General features: G+C 38.9%; 1 protein-coding gene across 5 annotated transcripts; it reads left to right on the top strand.

Moving 5' to 3' along the window:
- Positions 1–90: 90 nt before the first annotated feature.
- Positions 91–21,053, top strand: cep192 (centrosomal protein 192). 5 transcript variants are annotated; one of them, XM_049730605.2, is made up of 53 exons: positions 91–293; positions 1,064–1,307; positions 1,496–1,606; positions 2,067–2,221; positions 2,412–2,473; positions 2,675–2,816; positions 2,949–3,061; positions 3,182–3,268; positions 3,339–3,491; positions 3,614–3,764; positions 4,095–4,297; positions 4,607–4,732; positions 5,029–5,172; positions 5,263–5,458; positions 5,617–5,763; positions 5,904–5,968; positions 6,157–6,381; positions 6,584–6,722; positions 6,838–6,920; positions 7,076–7,363; positions 7,746–8,006; positions 8,091–8,190; positions 8,390–8,498; positions 8,767–8,911; positions 9,335–9,566; positions 10,107–10,292; positions 10,361–10,509; positions 10,676–10,906; positions 11,010–11,135; positions 11,269–11,409; positions 11,600–11,663; positions 12,033–12,172; positions 12,644–12,736; positions 12,913–13,031; positions 13,122–13,319; positions 13,438–13,528; positions 13,923–14,102; positions 14,227–14,487; positions 14,570–14,691; positions 14,847–14,956; positions 15,281–15,443; positions 15,697–15,787; positions 15,892–15,970; positions 16,189–16,315; positions 16,758–16,863; positions 16,944–17,172; positions 17,322–17,398; positions 17,742–17,837; positions 18,133–18,252; positions 18,641–18,747; positions 18,838–18,982; positions 19,135–19,193; positions 19,651–21,053. In XM_049730605.2, exons 2-53 carry the CDS (start codon positions 1,135–1,137, stop codon positions 19,781–19,783), a joined length of 7,353 nt encoding a protein of 2,450 aa, XP_049586562.1. In that variant the 5' UTR covers positions 91–293; positions 1,064–1,134; the 3' UTR covers positions 19,784–21,053. The 5 variants fall into 5 exon arrangements, with proteins under 5 accessions (XP_049586562.1, XP_049586560.1, XP_049586561.1 ...); XM_049730603.2 differs by having other exon boundaries at positions 9,335–9,995; positions 11,272–11,409; XM_049730604.2 differs by having other exon boundaries at positions 9,335–9,995; positions 18,856–18,982.
- Positions 21,054–21,730: the final 677 nt, after the last annotated feature.

The following is a 21,730-nucleotide window of genomic DNA, read 5'->3' as shown; positions in this document are numbered from 1 at the left end:
CGTGACAAATTTGGTCTAATTATGAATACGGACGTTTCCGGTGATTATCCAATCAAATGATGATAATAACTTAAGTCCCACCCTGATGAGTATGACGTTCTGGCGGGCTTCCTGTGGAGTTCAGGCACTTTCAGCGCTCCAACTTGTTTTCTCGTAACAGACGTTTTGAAGTGGGGAAACTGCAGAGTCTATGGAAAAGTGGATTTAAGTTGTAGCTCACGATGGTCCTTCTCCAGAACCCAAACAAGAATTGAGATCGGACGCCCCGCTTACTCCACGGACGCGATTGAACGGTACTATCAGTCTGTGTGTAACTAATGTGTCTAATTGTTATCACTGTAGTGTTTACTTTGATTAAATCTGGAGGGAGGGATAGAACGCCGCAGTTCAGTTCAACGTGATTAAAGTAAGTAATACATCGCTCATGTTTTCTGCAAATGAAAGCCACTTGTTGGGAGAAATGGTTCGTGAGCTCAACTAACCAATTTGTTTTTAGCCAGGAGCTAGCGTTAGAGGTTAGCACTTTGCCTATATTGCTATTTAGTTGCCTAGTTCGGCCACATCAGTGAGCTTTGCGAATACATCATATATGCATTTTTAGCATTTAACGACTTTGCAAGGTTATGTCAATGCACTACTTCTTTACCAATTTACTATCATTATAAACACTACAATGTACAGTTAATTCACAGGTGTCAAACTCAAGGCCCGGGGACCAGATACGGCCCGCCACATCATTTTATGTGGCCCGCGTAGACAAATTGTGCATCAAATTTGTGTGTCATTACTAGAATTGCAAATTGTCTTCACTTTTAATAATATGTATATTTTAAAATATTTGACTAGTTTTTACTCATCTGATTTGAAAATGAGTTATTCGTTTGTTTTGTAGCTTTCACTGTATAGAATATGAGGTGCTCATACATTTATTTGGGTTGACAGTCATAATGGCCCTCCGAAAAAAAAAAACTGACCACAATGCGGCCCGTGAAAAAAGGTTTGACAGCCCTGAGTTAATTGATTCCCTATTAAATAATGACTCTCCCTCATTAATGTTTTCTAGGTATTCCAGATGGTCTTGATTTGAGTTGTTCTCAAGCAAAACGGGGACCACGACCCCGATTGTTCAAATAAATGGCAGAGAGTTTTTACAAATTAGAGGATGAACCCTTCCCCAGTTTCCTTGGCAAGTCGTTGGACAGCACCAATGGCTGTTCGACTCTGGGAAATATAACGCTGGGTTCAGGCCCCGGTCTGCCTGTAGCTGCTTCTACAGTGGCTAAAATTAGACCTTCATCTGAGAACAGGTGGGAGCATACCTCTTTTTGGGACAGATGTGACCTGTAACTGCATCTTCTTCAGAACCATCACTTCCTGTGCTGAGATGGCCAATATTTACCTACTCAGTTTAAATGTGCATTTAATAGTTAGAACTGATCTCTCTTTAAATTCAAGACTATTGTCAACGAGGTTACTGTATTTTCTTGTTCTACAGAGATTGTGTTGCTGCTGCATACCTTGAGAAAAGTGAAAAGCTGCAGCATGCTAAATCACCAACATTTGAAGACAAGCAGCCAAGGTTTTCCCTCAGCTTCAAGGATGACATGTGAGTAAAATTCTAACCAAGTTTACGTCTACTGTGTTAAGCTTTTGCACCGGAGCATCATGGTTCTAGTCTTGCGATATGCAAAATAAATAAACTCCTTTTTGAAGAAAAGTGTGTCCTGCCACGCCAACATCTTTTTTTTTTTTTTTTTTTGCATTACTGGTGCGGGTAGGCTGCTGCTTTGCAATGTGCAACAAAATTATACAGCAGAGTGTAAAATGCATTTGTCATTGAGGGATGAAAATTTAATTAATTGTCAAATTGCTTCTTCAGAATGAGGCCATGTTAAATGCTATTCCTACTTGCATCACTATTCCCAGATTTTCTTGTTGAATGTCTGCTCTTTTGATTGCATCAAAGATGTACATTTATGCTTTAGTTGCTTGAGTCAGTGGAGTAATTTTGTATATTTTTGAAATATTAAATATGTGTAATCATTCGACTATTACTATTTATTTAGGGACAATGCAGATGACTTTCTCGCAGCACATCGTCTATCAAAAATGCTGGTTAACATTAAAATGGATGAAAGTGCATCCAGAAACCAAGGCTCCCTCCCGGGTCTTCCCACTCATATGAGCTCAGTCCAGGGCAGTCACACAGAAGCTCTGACAGGTAAGAATATCCCTGTTTACGCAGTTCCCCAAATAAATATTATTTGCCTACTGTTAATTTACCACCAAAACCATCATTCTCTTTGCTAAATGAGTAACGTTTGTTAACGTTTTGTATTTATTTGTGTTGAAGATGATTTGTCTTTTGCACAAGGCTAAACATGCTGTAATGTGAGTTTCTTCTTTGCCAGATCTTTCAACAGGCCTCCTAACATTTGCTCAATTTGGACAAGTCGATTGTACAGATAAAAAGGTATTTTTTAATGTATTTCACTGAAATGTGAAGCTAGTAACATCTTATTCTATATTAAAAAAAAAAATCCTATGTAAATACAAATATGTGGCACTAATTAGTAACCATATATTATTGATGGGCATAACTAGGTTTAACTGCAAGTTAAATGGAGGCTCGTGGACTATAACAGCAAGTAATTTTACCAAAATCATATTACAGGTTCCATCCCTGCAAGCTACTGCAGAGAAAAAGAATGCACCAAGTGAAGCAGTGGACAGTGACCATTTCAGCGGCAGCAACTCCAGTTTTTTGGAAAATGAAAGGCTCATGTCTATAGACAGCATAGACAGTGACATTTCAGGTATGACTGATGCATGTATTGTAAATTGTTCATTGTTCTTCCAGCTAAAGCATCCTACATCTCTGTCTCAAAGCTTTTGTAAATATCTGGTAAAATGTATATACATATTTTTTTTAATCTGTAAATCCCCAGAGGATGATATTGATTTCAACAACTTGCCTGACGATGAGTTGGAGCTCTACTTCAAAAAACTAGTGCCTTCCATGCAAAGGGGCACAGTGGAGGGCCAAGAGCTCCCTGCCACGGTAAGTTTTAAACACTGAATCTAAGGCCTGCATTTATAAGGTAGTGTACACCAGTAGAATGTCAACAAAATATTCCTGTCACAAACAATGACAAAGAATTTGTTCATTGGTGTCTGTTAGATGCTGCCTCGGTCTGATGTCCATTCCATTTCAAATTCCATTGAGCCTGAACAACACAGACACCAGATCATTGACGACTACGATCAGGTGAGTACAAATACACATTTGGCTTTTGACGTGTGTGTTTTTAATAGTACACTTTTTTCCCTTTTTCCAGGACAACTTCCAGATGCCTGTTGTGCGTCTGGCTGCCACAGGAATGGACTCCTGTCCTGCCAGTGATGAGGACACTGAGGATGAGCTCGAGTCTGCCAGACGGACAAGCACTTCCACTCGAACCAAGTTACTACCAAGCATCTCCAGGCAGTTGGTGAGAAATGGACCAGAAGTAGTATTTCTCGAGCCAACCCGTCACAATCTCACAAATGCCAGACTACTTTGTATCGTTTGAAATGATTTATGATATCCTTGCATGACTGTGTCTTTTTACAGGTTGGTGAAAGTAATCGTCCCAGTTTTAGGCCAGGTCTAGAAGGGGGAAGTTCGGATGATGAGTCGATAAGTAGCCGTGGTGGTCCATCTGTGTCTGGGATTGAACACAGACGATCTGCCGAGGGACAAGTTATCAACCCTCCTGTCGCAGGTTAGTTATTATGCATACTTTTTTATTCAGATCAGGTTCGTCATATTGACAGTTTTTAGGAATTGTATTTTTTATTTAAAAAAAAAAAAGTGAAATTCTAAATTATTGTACATTTGAAAGCTGTATGAAATCATTGAGGGTTACTGTTACAACTTAAGGGGCACAAATGATTTGGAAAAATGTTAAGAGTTAATATAAAATATATGTGTGTCAATTTACACTTCTTCCCACTCCCTTTGAACATGTAAACAGCTCAACAGATCTAATCAGATTTTTTTTTTTGTTGTTGTCTTCCCGTATAATGATGGTGGTTGTTTTTGTCTAAACTAGGGGATGGAGGTGGAGGGGATGGAAGCAGTGGGAGTGAAGATAGCGGAAACGATGGGGGAGTTTCAACAATTTCTTTTCCAACCACCTATGATCTGCTGCGTGGGCCGGGAATTGTGGGTAGCGGTGCTGTTGGTGAAGATGGTGATGGGGCATCAAGCAACCCCGCAAGACTTGGAAGGGAGAACTTTACCACACATGCAGAGGTAAATGTGCAATTCCTAGTTATTGCCCCTTTCAGGCAGCGAGACTGATAAGCCATGGTTAGCTGTTCATCTGTAAAATAGTCTTTTCGCTCTGATTCTGACATACTAATTAGTAATCTCATTCTAGTTAGTCACGTATTTCAGGGCTCTTGACTAACATTTGTCCTGGTGAGCTCAACTTTTTTTTCTTGGATGCACTAGCACAAAGGTTAGATGCACTGCTTTTGTTTTCGACCACATTGCATTCAACGTGGCAGTTTTACAGGTTTAATCTTGTGTTGCTTTCTGCACTATTTTGTGTGACAACAGATGGGTGACCGCGTGGGTCCTGTTGGAAACGGTGAAACCAGCACCTCGAAAACTTTATCTGAGGAAAATCAGGAACTCTCTCCCGTGAACCATAGATGCATGGTTATGGATAGACAGGAAGCACTGGTGAGTAGTAATATGATGCAAGTGGTGCAAATTATTCTAGCCAAAATAATAGCAGTGTTACTTTGGTAAATAAGTAAAATCTTGAATACTTCCAATATATTTATTTCACATTAATTATACAAGTTGGCAACGCTGTTTGCTCCTGGTCAGTGTTTAGTACTTAAGGAAAACAAAAATGAACTTTAAGGCAATACAACCAGTGAATATATGATAGGGTTTTTGGTAGCTCAGGCGGCATGACAATCTGTTGGCTCGTCTAAGAAAACTGGATAGCTAAAACTGGGTGATTATGCCAGGATGCCATGGAAAACACAGAGTCAAGGATGACAAATGAGAGAGCTGACTCTGGGAAAAGTGAAGGTGGATCGAAAGGATCCTTGCCAGCCAAGTCCCCTTTTTCTCAACTTCAGGTTACTCAAGACAACTTCCACAACTCCAAGGTAATAGAGAATTTGCAGTTCTATTCATGCTACATATCCAAATGTTATTCTGTCAGATTGGTTTTAAAAAAATAAAAAATCTCAACTCAGGTGCTGCCTTTGGCAAATTTAAGAGGAGGGCCGTGTGGTAACCCTGCAGCAGAGGCCTCAGATGTTACCAGTGAGGAAGATAACGATTATATTTCTACTTCGCTGGAACCAAAATATTTCTGTCGGAGCTTCCAGGAGGAGCAAGATCACGACTGGAACAACTGTCCAGACTCCATGGAGTTAGAGTTTCAGCAAGGTCGGTGTTTACAAATAGACCAAGACACATTTGTTGGATTTTTTTTTTTTTTAAAGTGTACAATGATGTTGAAGTCATGTTACCTTTACAATTTTTAGTTCATAAATACGTAGCCCTTATAGTGTATAGCCTCCCGTGACGATTGCTTGTTTCTTTAGGTGCCGGTGCTCATAATAGTGTGGTGTACAAGAATGAAGAAGGGGAGTGGGTAACAGATCTGGCTTATTACACCTCCTTTGAGAAGGAAGTTGCTGAGAAGACACAAAACAATGAAGATTTTCAAACTGAGGACTTTGTTTCCGCTGGTATGTATCAAGTTAACGAATACCATCTGTATGTCCACGTGTGTTCTACTCACTGAACACATTGTTGATGCTGTGATGTCATTTGCAGTATAGCTTCAATACTCATGTTTCTTTTGGCTTTTTTTTTTTTTTTGGTGCAGGTGATGCACTAGAAAAGATAGTCAAAGATCAAGTGGAATTTGAAAAGGAGCACCAATTTATGCAGGTATGGGTCACAAAAATGTGATGCTTATTGTAGTCCTTGCAATGCAATGGGGTGTTGACTGGAACAAGCCCTTTCATGACGCTTCATTGTCTGGCTCTGCAGTTATACTGTAAAACTCAACAGAGCAAACCTTCAATTATCATTTTTCTGTGTATTGTGTGTATTATTTGTTTCATTGGAAATTGCAGGAGGAGCAGATTGTATCAGCCAGCAGCAACAGTCCTTGTCAAAAAGAGTCCTCTTGGAAAGCTGGTAGTACCAGCTACATCTTGATGAGGGCATCACAAGTTTCCCCTGAGTTTAATCCAGGCGACCAAAGTTACTTGCGACTCTCATTAGGGCAGTTTTTTGAACAACGTTCTGAAGCCCTGGGCTGTCTCTGCAGTGGTAATAACACGGAAGGGGTTAAACGGGTGAGTCATACACAAATGCTGTTCTGAAATTTTGCCTCCATCAAGTTAGATGAAGTTTTATCAAGCACTATTTCTCATAAAGCGTCCGCTTTCTGAAGAGAAAATTTATTTAAATTTTGTGTGACAGCACCAACGTGCCTTTTGGCTTTAGCTTGCCCCTTTCACGCGTTAAGATGTAACTTCTGTTTCTTCACCACTACAGCCATCTTTTGGATATAATATCATCTCTCCAGAGAAGAGGGAACCATTTGCACTACTTCACTCCTCTGACTTAATTGAAGAGAGCTCTCTTGAAACTGACTACATGCAAGTCAGTCAAGCAGATAAAGCACTAAATCCTGGTGAGTCCACATTAATAACTTCATCCAAATGAATGGGAAATGACTAGACATTTATGAATGACATTGGAGTCCTGATTGACTATGTTCTCTGGTTTTTATCTCAATATGTTTACAGATGATCTGGACAAAACAATTGCGGTATCTGGTGAAGTGATTTCACCAAAAGCAAATACAGACCCTGGCCCCTGTGAACAGAAGGTAAAAATCAGCTTGTTGATATTTAAATGTTTGTGGGAGTCTACGCCCTCCGCAATAGTCATTTATACTTCCATGAAAACAGGACCATGTTAAAATCGTCCACCACTGGTTAAATGAGTTGACATCATCACAATGAAATGTGCCTTCTTTTTTAGGACCGTAATGCCCTCGAAGCTAAGCGTGACTGCAATGAGGGGCCTTGCTCTGTCCCAAATATGGCGAGTCAGACCTACGTGTCACCCCAAAATAACAGTAGCAATCTTATGTTGAGTATCAGCACAATTGCATCAGCCATTGCTGATGCTTCCATCAGTACTGACCCATCACAGCTGGCTGCCATGATCATGGAGCTGTCCAAGAAAAGTAGGGAAATGAATCGGACACAGTCCAATGAACCTGCGGGCCCTAGGAAATCCACAGTGGAACCTTGTCCAAATGAACATGTAAAGCTTTATGCTAACTTTTTTTAATTTATTAAAAAAAATACATTACTCTAAAGTTTTTTTTTTTAAGTGTATCACAGATATGTTTATACTTAATACTTACACTTAATATTTATACCTAACTTGAAATTGATCACCATGCATTATTTAATACTTTTCTGTTTTCTATCTAACTTTTCCTTCCCATTAGGAAATGTCAATGAATCACATTAAGAAATGTCAATGAATCACATTGATCTTGTAAATCTCTGATTGGTTTTATAATTAAATTGTAATAGCTGCCTGTAAATCAACAAAGGCAATGATCAAAATTTAAATGTAGCAATTTTGTTGCATTATTTATTGCAAACATAACATTTTTCCTCCCATCTCCCTCTATTAGCGCAACCCTGATGAAGATCAGATTGGCCTGTCTGTCACACTACAAAGAACTACCTGTGTTGAAGACCAGAGTGCTTTCGACATTGAGAAATACTTAAAAAATAACATGTCTAGCTGCAGTGACACATCAGTAGCGCACACCACCTTTGACCTCACTGGCTGGGCTGACAACATCAACCGAGCTCAAAAGAACCAACCAGCATATATTGGACAACAATGTTCAGCAAAACAAACGGGCAATGAGACAGGCTCCAAAAAAGAGGTGATATTCATAAGAGCAGCACCAGCATTAAAGGAGAGTGCTTCTTCAATATCTAACTCAAATATATTATCTTCTGCTGACAAGGCTGATCTAGAAAGAAGTTCCATTCCTCATCCTGATTCATCAATCAACTCTGCCAGCACTTTGGATTCCAAGAAATTATCCACACACACTGGACTTGCAGGTAAAAATAGTACTTGTGTCAAACCGCAAAGACTAGTCGTCTCTCAGCAAGAACATCATTGGAACTTAGAATTAAGCTTGACGAGATAAATCCACAAGTATCCCATGCCGGGTGCTCCTCAGAGAATAATTAGAGTGGTCATATCGGCACGACAAGAGTATTATAAATAAACTAAATCAGTGACATTATTTGTTTACAGAGTTGCCAACAGAACCCTGTGTGGAAGAGACGCAGTGTAACTTCAGGCCCTCCACTTCTCCTCTGACTCACTCCTCTCCCAGTCAAAGCTCCCGACCTAAAGCTAAGAGGTATTGTATCACTTAAAAGCTGCACAAGTATACTTTTTTCATAAATGCTTTGACCTGATTATAAAATATTAAAGGATTCATACAAATGGCAATTTCACTGCCTAATATTTATTCACAGATGCATAGATGGAAGCAAAAGCCAGAATTCTACCCAGCCTAGAGTTATTGTGTTGGTGTCTATTGCCCTTGTTGAATAATGCCCAGGCTTAAAAATCTCAATAAGAATGTTGTTTGATTTGCAATTGTATTTTTGTTGTTTTCTTTGCAGTACTGTGCCTTCTTCAGGTGCCAGTGGCAAACGCCCAGGTCATGACCTCTCTCCTCATTCTACCTGCTCCAGCCCCAGTCTCAGCAGGCTCACATACATCTCAATGAACGATGCTACAGTTTTGCCGACACCCGCAAGGCAAAAGGTACCACCGTATTCTTTTATGATGTATAAATGTGTTTCGATGTTGCATTTGTCTATACACATATTTGTAAAACCTTCAACCAAATCAATTTTCAAGTGAACATCTTATTCTATGTACATTAGTAATTCAGTATTGCATTTTATTCTGTTCTTGCGTAGTCAACTTTTGTGCCATGAATTATCAATGGATTATTTGTTTATTTATTTGGTGCACTAAAGAAAGCATAATTTAATATGAGTTAATTAGCAACTACATTAGCAAGCTTGTAATGAGTTAAAATGACTGAACTTGAAAAAGAAATTGCTCAGCATCATACAATAAATATAGTAGTAGTACAGGACAGGCTGAAGTGAATATAAAGTAAAAAATATTTTTATTATTAGCTTTAACATTTTCTATGTTGATTCTGTTTTTCCCCCTTAGAATGATTGTACCATGGCACTTAGTACCACAATCATCAGATTTAGTCCAACTCCGCCTGTGGAACAAGATGAGGAAATATGCAGCCATTCCAAAAGCCTCGAAGTGGAGCCAAAACATTCTAAAAGTCTGGAACAGCTACCACCACAGCACTGTAAAAATCCAGAGACCTCATGTGGTAGCAGTAATCTGAGATGTACCCACAGCCAAAGCGAATGTAGCCATGGCTGTCCTGGTGAGAAAATTGTTGGTCTTTCAGCAAACTCCAAAAACCCACCTGAGTCCAAAGTCAAGCAGGTCACAAAGGTTGACTCGGGCTGTAGCGGTAATTCTCATATTCCACAAAGTGGCCACGCAGTAGCTCCTCCGACGTCTGAACAGTGGAAAGCTGCCAGCTCTGCCCCACCATTCTTTCCTGGTGGGCTTGGTTTACCTCAGTCCTACTCATCAGAGGGACTACACTATGGACCCATGAAGTTTAAGCCTCCTTATCCTGGCTTGATAGACTATCCCCATCAAGGAGATATGCAGGGTCCCTTGGCAAGCTCCCTCGTTAACTCTCAAATAACTCAGCAGTACTTACTACGACCTGATGCTCACTTAAATCCTGGGGTCTATCATGTGGCAGCAACAGGAACCGGTCTCTACAGTGTGCCTCCTCCAGGCATGTTTTTTTTTTTTTTCTTTTTAAGAAAGTATTAATTTCATTGTTTCTTTAACTCTCTTTGGCTTGGTTAACACTGTCCTTTTTTTTTTTTAAATGTACTTATTTAAGATGTGTCCAATGGTGAACCAACAGCGAGGCACATCCATTCCACAGTACAACCTCTGGCGCTGGCAAGTGCTGCGGGGTCCTATCACCTTCCTATATCCTCCCAGAGCCATCGAGACATGCTAGGAAAACTCTACAGCCAATATGGTGGAGAACCAATGGTGGCAAACTGTCTTGATGAGCTAAGAGGTAAAGGTTGATTTTTAGTTTGATGCGAGTACAACAGATCATGCATTCATATGTTCTTGTTTCTTCAGTTCAAGTGGTGGCGCCTGAGGAGCTGCAGTTTCCTCATGCCTGTTGCATCGGAATTGCTTCACAAACCTCCCTAAGCCTCTTCAATCCCTCCGAAAGATGGCAACACGTGTCAATAACAATTACAAGTCTGTCCGTTGATGGAGAAAAGGTAGTGATGACTAACTCTGAATTTGAAATATCTTTGAGATTGTCCAGGAACTCAAAGCCTTTATTGGGGCCAACTTGTGGAGATTGATTTTGATATCTCCGCTGTAAATTGATGACAGCGCACTAGATTCATATTGTCCTCTTGTATTCTACCCCAATCACTGCAGATGGATAGTTTGCCTTACCAATGGCTGATTGTTAAAAACAAGACAGTCATTGGCCCCAAAAGTACAGAAGAACAAAAAGTGTTGTTCATCCCGCCAAAGGCTGGTGTCTACCAGTATATCCTCAGTGTTTGCTCCTGGCCTGCAACTGCCAACACAGAACTGGCTGACAGGGCCCATATTTTTGCCAAAAGGGTAGTGCTGGTTGCCATTGCTGAAAATCCTTCTGTAGAGGTGAGCCAACTATGAAATAATCTCTATTTCCTCTAGCGAGATTAAGTCATCTTCTTGAGGAGGATAGTAAAAGTAAAAATCTGCCCTTGATTTTGTTTCTTAGGTTGACGTGGGTAAATCTGGATGTTTGGATTTTGGAGATCTGCCAGCAGGCAGTTCCAAATCCCTTCTTCTGAAACTCGTCAATATGACCCGAGCCACAGTGCCCATCCGACTTGTCATCAGTGCGGTAAGTCAATGCACAATGCATATCATTACTTTAGCGCATGTATCAGTCTGCGGCATCTCAGGATTAGTGAGGGATTTGTAGTTTAAAAAATTCAAAACAATTGAATCATATTCCACTTAATCTTTTTTTTCAGAAGGCGACAGCATGGCGTTGCTTCTCAATGTCCAAACAGCACATTTCCATACCATCAGAGGCAACACAACCAGCAGGTCACATGACCCCACTAATTTCACCTTCTGTTGTGAATCACGTGTTGCCTGCCAACCATGGAGAGGTTAGTTTTCTTTTAAGCTTTTCAAACTTTGTTAGCATGTTTGAATTGATGTGTCGATGGCATGCAATTTTCCTTTTTGTTGAATGAAACCAACATTTAGAATTAGAATAAATGATGGTAAAGCTTCAAACAATTTCACAGAGCCAATGTTGTAACATGACCTCACCTAACTTCCTTTTCTCCCTCCTAGAATCCTGAGTGTTTCATGGTTTGGGTTCATTTCAAAGCTCTACAAAAGTATACAAAATCTTCCGGTATGAGGTTTATTATTTAATTTGTGCCTTATGATTCTTTAACACACTGAAATTAATAGAATGAAATCTGTTATTTATTTACAATTCAAAACGGTTCCTTTGTATCCTAATAACATTTCTGTTGCATACTTTCACCAAAATACCTCTAAAATGAAGAATATATATTTCTTACCATAGTGACATTAGCTTATTTTAGTGGCAGAATTTGTCTCATGCCATGATTTAAGACCTCATCCCAGCCACACACAGCTGAATCAAGAGCAACGCCTACTTTCCTTTCAATAACAATCAGTGTGCTGGATTTAGCTGATTAAGTTCCAATTGTCAGGAACCTGCTGCACCAAAAATAAACAAACGTCTGTTTGTCAGGGGACTTGGGTCCAGCTGAAGAGTACAGTGCTCGCGTGGACATAGAAGTCGACTCTCCTGGTGCGAGTCAAGTAATCAAAAGTGTTCCTATCAGAGCTAGGTCTGGAACTGCAAGGGTCCACGCACCAAAAGATCTGCAGGTATTTAACAATGGCAGCAATAAATGTTCACATGGACCAGAGGGTTAAAGAACAGGCTGATGCCCGAATGCAAGGCACCAAGAACTTGGGTGTGATGTAATGTAAAAAAAAAAGAAGGTTGTACATCACAGTCAAAAGATTATAATTTTTTTAATGAATTATAACAGACTAATATTGTCTGGGCGTTTTAATTGGAGTTGATTGACATTTCTTATATTCAAGAATTTAATCAGCTGGCAATTGTGTAAGCAATTGCCAACTCATTTGGTTTACTCCACCTCTGACATCCTCTGCCACTTTATTTTTAATGCAAAACTGAACATATTGCTTTCCACAAAAGCAAGAATTGGTTTGTCGAAATGCTTATATTCACTCTGAATAGAAATTTGGTAGCTACTTGGTTTTCTTTAGAATCAATGTAATTTCATTTTCCTGCTGTAGGGATGTCAGTCTTTGTGTGTTTTGTTACAGACTGTGTGCCTACGTGCGCCATTGGGTAAATCTTGTCAAACGACACTACCGTTAAAGAATGCAGGAAACATTGACGTGTGGATGAAACTCAGGGTAATTATAAGTTTATTTCACTCAAAACAGCCAATCTTTGAATAAGACTGACATTTTGTGCTGTTTTTGTACAATTCAATTGAAAAGCTTTCCTTACCTTTTTTTTTTTTTTAAAGAAAAACTCCCTTTTCAAATTTCCTTATCTCTTTATCTCTCTTTTTTTCTCTTTTCAATAGTGCAATGATGTCGAGGACTGTTTCTCAGTGACACCTGATGAACTATTCCTTACAGTGGAAGAGGAGCAAGAAATTGCGGTCTCATTTAAAGCACGGGGTACCAAGAAATACAAAGCGAGGTATACAAATATGAGCAAAAAATGCCATTTAAAAAAAAAAAAAAAAAAAAAGAATACAAAAAATGTCAATTTAATATTTTTCTATTCCAGCCTTCTCACTATCTTGGTGCTGCCATCGGGGCCGCAATATGAAGTAAAATTGAAAGGCGAGGTGGTCTCTGAAGAATGTGCCAAACCTGTTTCCTCTGCTGCTCCTCGCCCTAATTTTTGCTTGGACGCTGACATCCCACCAATTCTGTCTAACAAGCAATTTGTGGCCTGGGGAGGTGTTACCTTGGGGCGAGCTGTGTAGGGACATTTACAGCGTTTTATTTATGAATGTCATTACTTTTCATTTAATAATTGTAATGCAGAAATGAAACCATAATTTTATGATCTTAATAAAGTGCAACTTTTTTTTTTCCAGTCAGCAGAAACTGGTTCTAAGAAACAATTCACCCACTACCACCCAGCACCTGCGATTACTTATTCGTGGTCAAGACCAGGACTGCTTTCAGGTAAATTGATAGAAACTGTTTGAACGGAATCTTAATATTTTCAGTTTTTCTACAATATCACGCTTCATTGTCCATAAAGTTGTTCATTTTATTAATCACCTACATACTTACTGTTCAGATAATGTATGGATTGCTGGGTGGATGTATCATACAATTTGTAGTAAGATTTTTATTTTTTTAGATTTATCCTGTTCAGGTGATACATTAACATTTGATGCACTCCATAGTTCTATTGAAACATGGCAGTTGTAAAATGAAGCCATTTTTTTTTTTTTTACAAAGGTATTTTCTGACAACCTTTCCATCATTCTGTACAAAAACAATCTGACAATGACATCTGTATTATTGTCAAAGTTATATGTATTATATATGTAGATTTTCGACTCTTTTACAGCTGCAGAGTTTGTTCAGTCCAGAAGAGCGTTTGACTCGACACGGAGAACTGTCCATCCGCCCACGAGAGGATGTGACTGTCCACATGTTATTTGCACCCACAAGGGTAGCCTGCATGTTATCAAAGTTGGAGATCAAACAGTCTGGAATCCGGCCATCACAACCAGGGGTCAAATTCACTGTGAGATTGTTTCTCTTTTTCATTAGCCATTCTCAAAGTTTTGAGTCTTTCATTTATTATTCCTGCCGAGTTCACTATCGAGAAACTTGAGTTATGGTCATATTGTGTGACTGTCTTTGCTCAGATTCCACTCTCAGGCTACGGTGGCACCAGCAACATAATTCTGGAGGACCAAAGGAAGCAGGCGGATGGCTATGTGGCAACAATGTCAGACATTACTATTAATCATGTTAGCAAAGTGTGCCTGTGTGTCAGAAACACTGGTTCAAGAGCAGCTTTCATTAAGGCTGTGGCCTTCTCTGATGTAATGAACCGGTCAGTTATGGACCCTTTTGTCATTAGCCTTTCCCCATCACAATTTGTCCTTAAGGAAAGAACGCAAGAGGTAGGAGAAGGGACCACGGTCGTTTTGATATTGGGAAAATTACCATATAGTAATTGTGTTGGGCTGTTTCTTTTTTTCTCAGGTGATCACGGTACTCATGAAGTCTACACAAAGAGAGCAAATGCTGTGTCAGTCGAATCCACCTCTGCTGGCTACTATTGTACTGTTTTGTGGAGATGAGGTCTCGAGGCAACAGTACCGGAGGTTATTATTTATTTTGTTTTAATAAGAAACTGGTTTTATCTTTAAAGTGATGTTTTTTATATTCATAACTGAATATTTTTTCTCAAAATTGCAAAGTCTAACGAATCTCGGATTGCCTTTTTGTTCCCTCACTTTTTCTTTTGTTCATGTTTCAGACTACTTCAAAGCAAACCAGATGCTGGTCAGAAAGTTCTTGCTGAAAACAGTTTGCTGAAAAACATTGGATTCAATGAGGAGTTCCTCGGAGAGGAGATCATCACAGAGCGTAAGACGTCTCACATGAAAGAACAAAAATATTAGAAAGAACAAAATAATTATCCCGCCTGTTTGCTCCAAAATGTAAAAGCATTGACTTGTCATCTGTAAATGCAACTGATTAAAAGCATCGTTAAGTAATAGTCAAATAAAAGAGATACACTTAAGAAAGGGCTATTTTTCATCAACATCAGAGTATATTATGAGAATTTCTCTCTCAAGATCACGAAAAGTAAAATGCAAGTCAGATGTTTCTGGAATAAATGTTTTGCAATACATGCTCCGAATAACTTTGTTGGGCTCTGGCAAACTGACTTGTGTCACCTTCTCATAGCATTTGACCTGCCTCAGCGGCCAAATGAGGCCTATATCTTCTATGGCCACATGAGTAAAGTGGCAGTGTCATTACTTGGAAGCACAAGTAGCAAGGAGTGTGAGAAGAGCAACAGCCCTGCAATGATGCTGATCCCTGCTCGAGAAGACTTGCTAACAAAGAGGTAATATACGACTTAATAATGTTAGCTTTTACGATCATAACACATTTACCTAGTCTGGGAAAATCTATATCGTCTGAAATGGCATTATTGATTGTACATTGGAGGTTCATTACTGTTAATCCGTGGGGGGTGTAACCAATCTTAACTTTTGCAATTGATTTGATTCAATACCTACTGACATATATAGTAGTTAATTATTTTTGTGCAGCTATGATAACTTTAACATCTATGTTGCTGTTGTGTTCATTGCTAGTGGCATGGCAAATGGTAATGTGTCCTTGGACGTGCTGCCAGTGAAGGGTCCCCAAGGTCCAGGAATTAGAGTGACAGGGTCTCCAATAAAGGTACTGTAAAGCCATCATAGTTTTATTTCAGCAGTGGAATTTTGACTCTCAAGTTCTTTGAACTAGAAAATATATATTTTTATTTGTTTTGCTTTACGTGACAGACCCAAGACCCAGCACCTCGAGAGTCTGAGACATGGACTGTCCATCCAGAACAGCTTGTCCTTGCAGCTCCAAGTACGAGTGAGTACAAAAACCTGGGTTCATACTTTTGTGGAAGTTACGGAATTGGCAAATGCATTTACTTAATATATGTGTATGAGCAATTATTGTGCACTTTAAGATTTTTTGAGATTTGTCGACAAACGCAAAGTGCATTATAAATAAAACCCTTATTATTATTATTATTATTATTATTATTATTATTATTATTATTATTATTATTTATTTATTAATTTTAGATGCGGTTGCAGCAGCCACAAATCTGGTCCAGATCAAGAACAATACTTCCAGAGAGTTAGGTTTTGATTTGTCCTGGCCTGCTCATTACCTGACCATTACGCCTCAGCATGGAATCATCGAGCCAAAGTAAGAATAAATGGATTGCAATCTGATTATTGTGATTTTTAGAGAAAAAATTTCAAGGCCTTTGGTCTCATAGTAAATTCATGTGACTGTATTTTACAGTTAACTGCTTTGAATGTAATTTGTGTTTAACTATACGTGCATTCATAGAAAACTACATTAGAAATACCTGTAAAATGTTGTGATGAAGTAAAAAAATGTGGTTTTCAATGTCCCTTGCACAAATTTTTCACCACTTCATACTGCAAGTGATTTGCAGTTTTAGAGTGTGATTTAAAATTCAGCATTTCTGTTCAGCATTTTTAGCCTTTGTGATGCAATAGAATTTCGATTGGATTCAAGGATAGTTTACCTATCTTGTCTGGTGTGTGGATGCCTGTCATGAACTTGCAGCAATACTGAAGGTTTACCCAAAGTTAGTATCTTACTACTTTTTAAATTTTAGGTGTCACCTGCAGATTTTGATCAGCCCCAACCCTTCACTCGCCAGCAAATCTGACATGTTCCCTTGGAACGGGAAAATATTTGTCCATTGTGATGGGAAACAGAAGGTATAGGAGCTTAACAAACAATCCAATCAAGAAACCATGTTTTGTATGTGAGAAATCATCTATAAAGATGCAATTTGCAGGTGATCAAGGTCCAAATCCGTCGAGATCTGGCCTTAGATGTTTCCGCTGCACCTGCAGATTCGACGCTGTCAGCCCTATCCCCTCACGCTGCCACTCCGATGTTGCCTCCAGTCAGACTGACCTCAAAGTCCGCACTGCCCGTAACACCACTGCAGTTATCTCAACCTCTGGTCAAGATCGGCAAGAAAAACATCATCTTTCCCAACACACCTTCAGGAGAAACATCAGGTTGGGATACCAATGTTTTGAAGTTCAGCTGAAGACTGAAGTATGAGCACCTCCAGCAATCATATTCTGCAGGCCATTTTGGAATAAGAACTTGAAATTGCAAAGTGTCAGCGGCCTGTATTGTATCTCTAATCTATCCTGCATTCTAGAGGCTCAGTTGGAGGTGGAGAATGGAGAAATGGAAGTGAGGTGGTACATATCATCATTTGCTCCTCCTTATGTTAAGGTAATATTTTTTTAATATATATTTTCCCTCTCTTCAGTTGAATTGCTTTTTCTTCTATTCTTTGCTCTTTTGTATAGCTGCGCCATCAAAGTCAACACCTTAAAATCAATTTTGCTCAGTTCAATATAAACAATACAGTGAGTACACAACTCCAACCATCAATCAGTTGCCACGTGTTCCTCGACATCTTTAGTGGTTCAGATAATTACGCGTAAAAGAGCGTTTCTGCCATGACTCAAGATGCTCAATCATACGTCTGACTCACTGAGTGACTAAATTTTCTGCGCATCCCAAGACCTTTTGTTAAAAGCAGTGAGTCAGACTTTCTTCTTTCTTTCCTCAGGGTGTTGATAACAGTTGTGATGTCTATCGGGCCACCTACACAGCTTTCAGCTGTTCCAGAGTCTCAGGCACTTTGGGAGCCCATGAAAAGATGCAGGTAATTACAATAATAGTCGAAGTCATGCTTTGCTTTTTTTTTTTTTTTTTTTTTATAAACCAGCATGTAAAAGGAGCATTCTTTTATTATTTTCTATGGTATTCTTCGATTCTAAATTGATAGCTTCATAGCATAAATCATTTTTAAAATCTATAACAATATCAATAGATAATACCAACATAGTACTAAAAATAATGTATTTTTTGTTTATTTAGTTTTTCCTCCTGAAGGTCTAATGATGAGTGGCAACTTGTGATATTAGTGTAATGATTTACTGTATCGTATTCTCTTGCAGGTGCCTATTACATTCTTACCAAGAGACGGAGGCGACTATGCTCAGTTTTGGGATTTGGAGTGCCACCCCTTGTCTGAACCCTTGCAGAAATCTAGAATCCGCTTTCAACTATGCGGCACGGTAATTGCTTATTGATTTGTAGTCCTGTTTGTACTATATTACGGCTCAGGGGTTCTGAACTTGTCTCACCCACATATTTGAATCTTTCCTAAAGACAAAACCAATACCAGTTCATCTCAACTCAATAATTGAAAATGCTTAATTCATCTCTTATGACTTAATATTTGCAGTAGTTAGCAAACCTGTGTGACTATATGATACAATAAATCTTATATAGAGCTTCCACCACAGCTGTCACTCTAACAAAGTGCCTTACAGAACATATATATTGTCATTTTGAGTATTATTAATTTATAACAAATAAGTAACAAATACTCTTTTTTGCGAGTCTTCAGAAAGAAGAGAAAAAAAGAAAGAAGAAAGTAATCTTACGTGCATTTGTCTGTAGGGGATCTACTCTGGATCATTTAAAAGACCTCAGGAAGGAGATTGCTCATTAGTGAAAACCGAGGCCACAGTTAAAACGAGGAGGAAAGCTGAAATGCCCAAATCCAGGTATCAGTTACTTTAACTGATTATCCAGTCAAACGACATACAGTATACTAGTATTTTGCCACTCGCTGTCGATACTAATACATAAAACAGTTTGCATTTGATTCCCAGCCAGGATGAAGCAGTATGGAAGGGTGTTAATACACCTCAGGATCGTTACGCTTTCCCTGATACACGTATTGGCGAGTGCAGCACTCTGAAGGTCAACATCCGCAACAACTCGCCCAACACACATGAGGTGAGGACTGCCTGAAACAGTCGACTGCCTTGTTTAGTTTTCCATTTTAAGACAATTTACATAACACGACTAACCTGTTTCTGGAGGTTGATTTTTATTGTGTGTTGCATGGATTTGACGTTTGATGTGTGGCTTCTCAAATTGATTTGCAGCTGAGGTTTGTAAACCCTAGGGAGCCCTTCCACATCAAGCATTCCAAATATTCCTTGAGGTGAGTCAACTGCTCATAATCCCTGACTGAAAAAGCATTTTGTTTCCAACCTGTTTCATGTTTCATTCAAAAACTGGTTAACAAATTTATTTGAGCTTACTGCATGATCAAGGTGTTTTGTTGAACAACTTTAATGGTATGTGTACAGCTTGCTAAATAACTGGAAGACTTGCTGTGATAAATATTAATCTCTCTTATTAGACAGTCCAAACCTTTAGGGCTGTATTAATTAGCCACTGAGACTAAAACAACAGAATGATCAAACCATGACGTTCCTTCTAAGCAATTTAAATTATTTAAATTTGTCAACACCTCCGGTTTCATGTCTAGCTGTGGAGAAAGTTATTTGATTATTATTATTTTTTTGTGTGTGTGTGTGTGTGATTGCTTCTTTATTTTAACCTTAATGAATGCTGCTTTCCTGGTTGATGCATAGTCATTATTTATCACCCATTAGATCTCAGCACTATCTGAAGCTGCCTGTCCAGTTCAAGCCGAGGACTTCTGGAACACACGTTGGCTCGCTGCTCATCCAGTTGGAAACAAGTGAAAGTCTGGATGTGCAGCTGACTGGTGAGGCACTGCCTTGAATTTACCAGCCTCCCTCACCACTTTGCACAAAAGGACCTTCAGCCTTTCTTAGAACGATCCTGTTTGCCAGCACACTCCTGATAGGAAATGTGATGATTGCCCAAGGCCAATTACAACCTGGAAATAAATCCTCACTCATCGTCACTTTGCCAAAATAGGAGACTGGGAAGCTAACTATTGTTAACTCTAACTTCTATCTCACTCCGTCCACCCTGGCTGCCCAGCCGAGACAACCTGTAACTAAAAATGTGCCTTATGTGCCGGAGGCTTAGTATGCAACATTTGTCTTTCAAGCTATTGGTTTTATTTTTGTATGTTTGTTTTCTCAGAACAAATGAAGTGTTATTTTACTTTGATCTGATATGCCATTACTCTGTCATGTCACAAGGTGCATTTTTCTTGCCAAAGAGGGAGCACTAGTTGAAATACATTGAGGATGTCCCACAGAAATGCCTTTGTTCCCAGTATTGGCCTCATTCCTGCAAGGATGTTCTTTTTTGCGAGAAGCCACACAATTTGTTGCATTGCCATGTAACCCTGCAGACATTAACTAGTATGAACCAGTCAACTCATGGTGGAAATTAGGACATGGCATCAAAGATGTTATATTTATTTTTTCCTGCAGGCACATTTCAACCGTTGGTCTGCAATTGTTTAAAAGACTTAGGCTTCTTTATTTTCTATGCAAATGGACAAGAAGCGTTCATATCATGGCAACATCCAGAACACCTTGTGCGGCCATTGATACGGAATGTTTGTGAAGAATATTTATAAGACTATTCCAAAAGGGCTGCACAGACTTAATTAATCCATGATGATGGTTCAAGTTCAGCTCGTAGTGACATTAGTTTGGGTTGTGATTGTTATTAAGTTCTGTTGGGGTTTGTCTGGGCAGCTGTTTTGGCCTACTCTGTATGGTTACCATGGCAAAGCTCTGCTCATTACTGTTCCACTCACAACAATGAGCACTCGTATGAACCTTTGGATCAACTAGACATAGTATTATTGTCGGGCTATGTAGCTTAAAAATGCTTGGGTGCCCTATGTTAACATTAGGATTGTCTGGTAAACATTTTAGATGCCACACACTTTTGTAGTGTACAATTTACTTTGCTGTATATTGAATTTTAATGTGAAGGCTGTATCTGGTAACTATTATTCAGCATCCATCAGTTTGCACAATCTTTAACTGCAATTTGTAATATATTGTGTATTGACATATTTAAGTAAAGGTTGTTTTTTTTCCTCAATAAACACCCGTGTCTCATTCATTTGACTATTTTAATTGTAATCTGTAATACTGTTATATGTAGTTTTTAAGCATGTCGGCTTTGTTGTGAGCACTGGTTGAGCTCCGCTGAGTTTCAAGGTTATAGTGCAGATCTCACATCTGTGTAGGGTTACAGGGGTCACCAGAGAGAGTAGCATTATGTATATATCGGTCCCACACATATTCAATAAAAAGAAAATGATTTTCTCCTGGAATTATTTTCCATCTCGGATCATTGGAATAAACTGAGTGCACTCTTTGAAATATCTATAAAACCAGTGCATGTGGAGAAGAGTATAGGGGAGTAATCTACTGTAAGAATGTTCACATATTTTATCTGCTGTTTTAAAAAAAAAAATGCAAACTTACATTTCCTTAATCTTTTTATTTATTTTTTATTGACGTTACCAATCTATATTACCCGTTACCACAAAATGAAATCATAATGCCCCAAACTTGTATACTTTAAAACTTCTACTCAAGCAAAATTCTACAGAGGGGGTAACCTTTATTATATTTATCTTACGTTTTGATATTAGTTCTGTTACCTACCTACTTTCTACAAGACTGGGTATTACCTAAAACAGTTTTAGTACTGTGCGGGGGGTGAAAACAACTGGAAATGATCCTCATAAAGGCTTTTTGTGTGAAATGAGAGTGGAACTGATCGCTCTAA

Source organism: Syngnathus scovelli, chromosome 9 (assembly GCF_024217435.2).
Source record: "Syngnathus scovelli strain Florida chromosome 9, RoL_Ssco_1.2, whole genome shotgun sequence".
Taxonomy (NCBI): Eukaryota; Metazoa; Chordata; class Actinopteri; order Syngnathiformes; family Syngnathidae; genus Syngnathus; species Syngnathus scovelli.
This window is presented reverse-complemented; position numbering and strand designations above follow the sequence as displayed.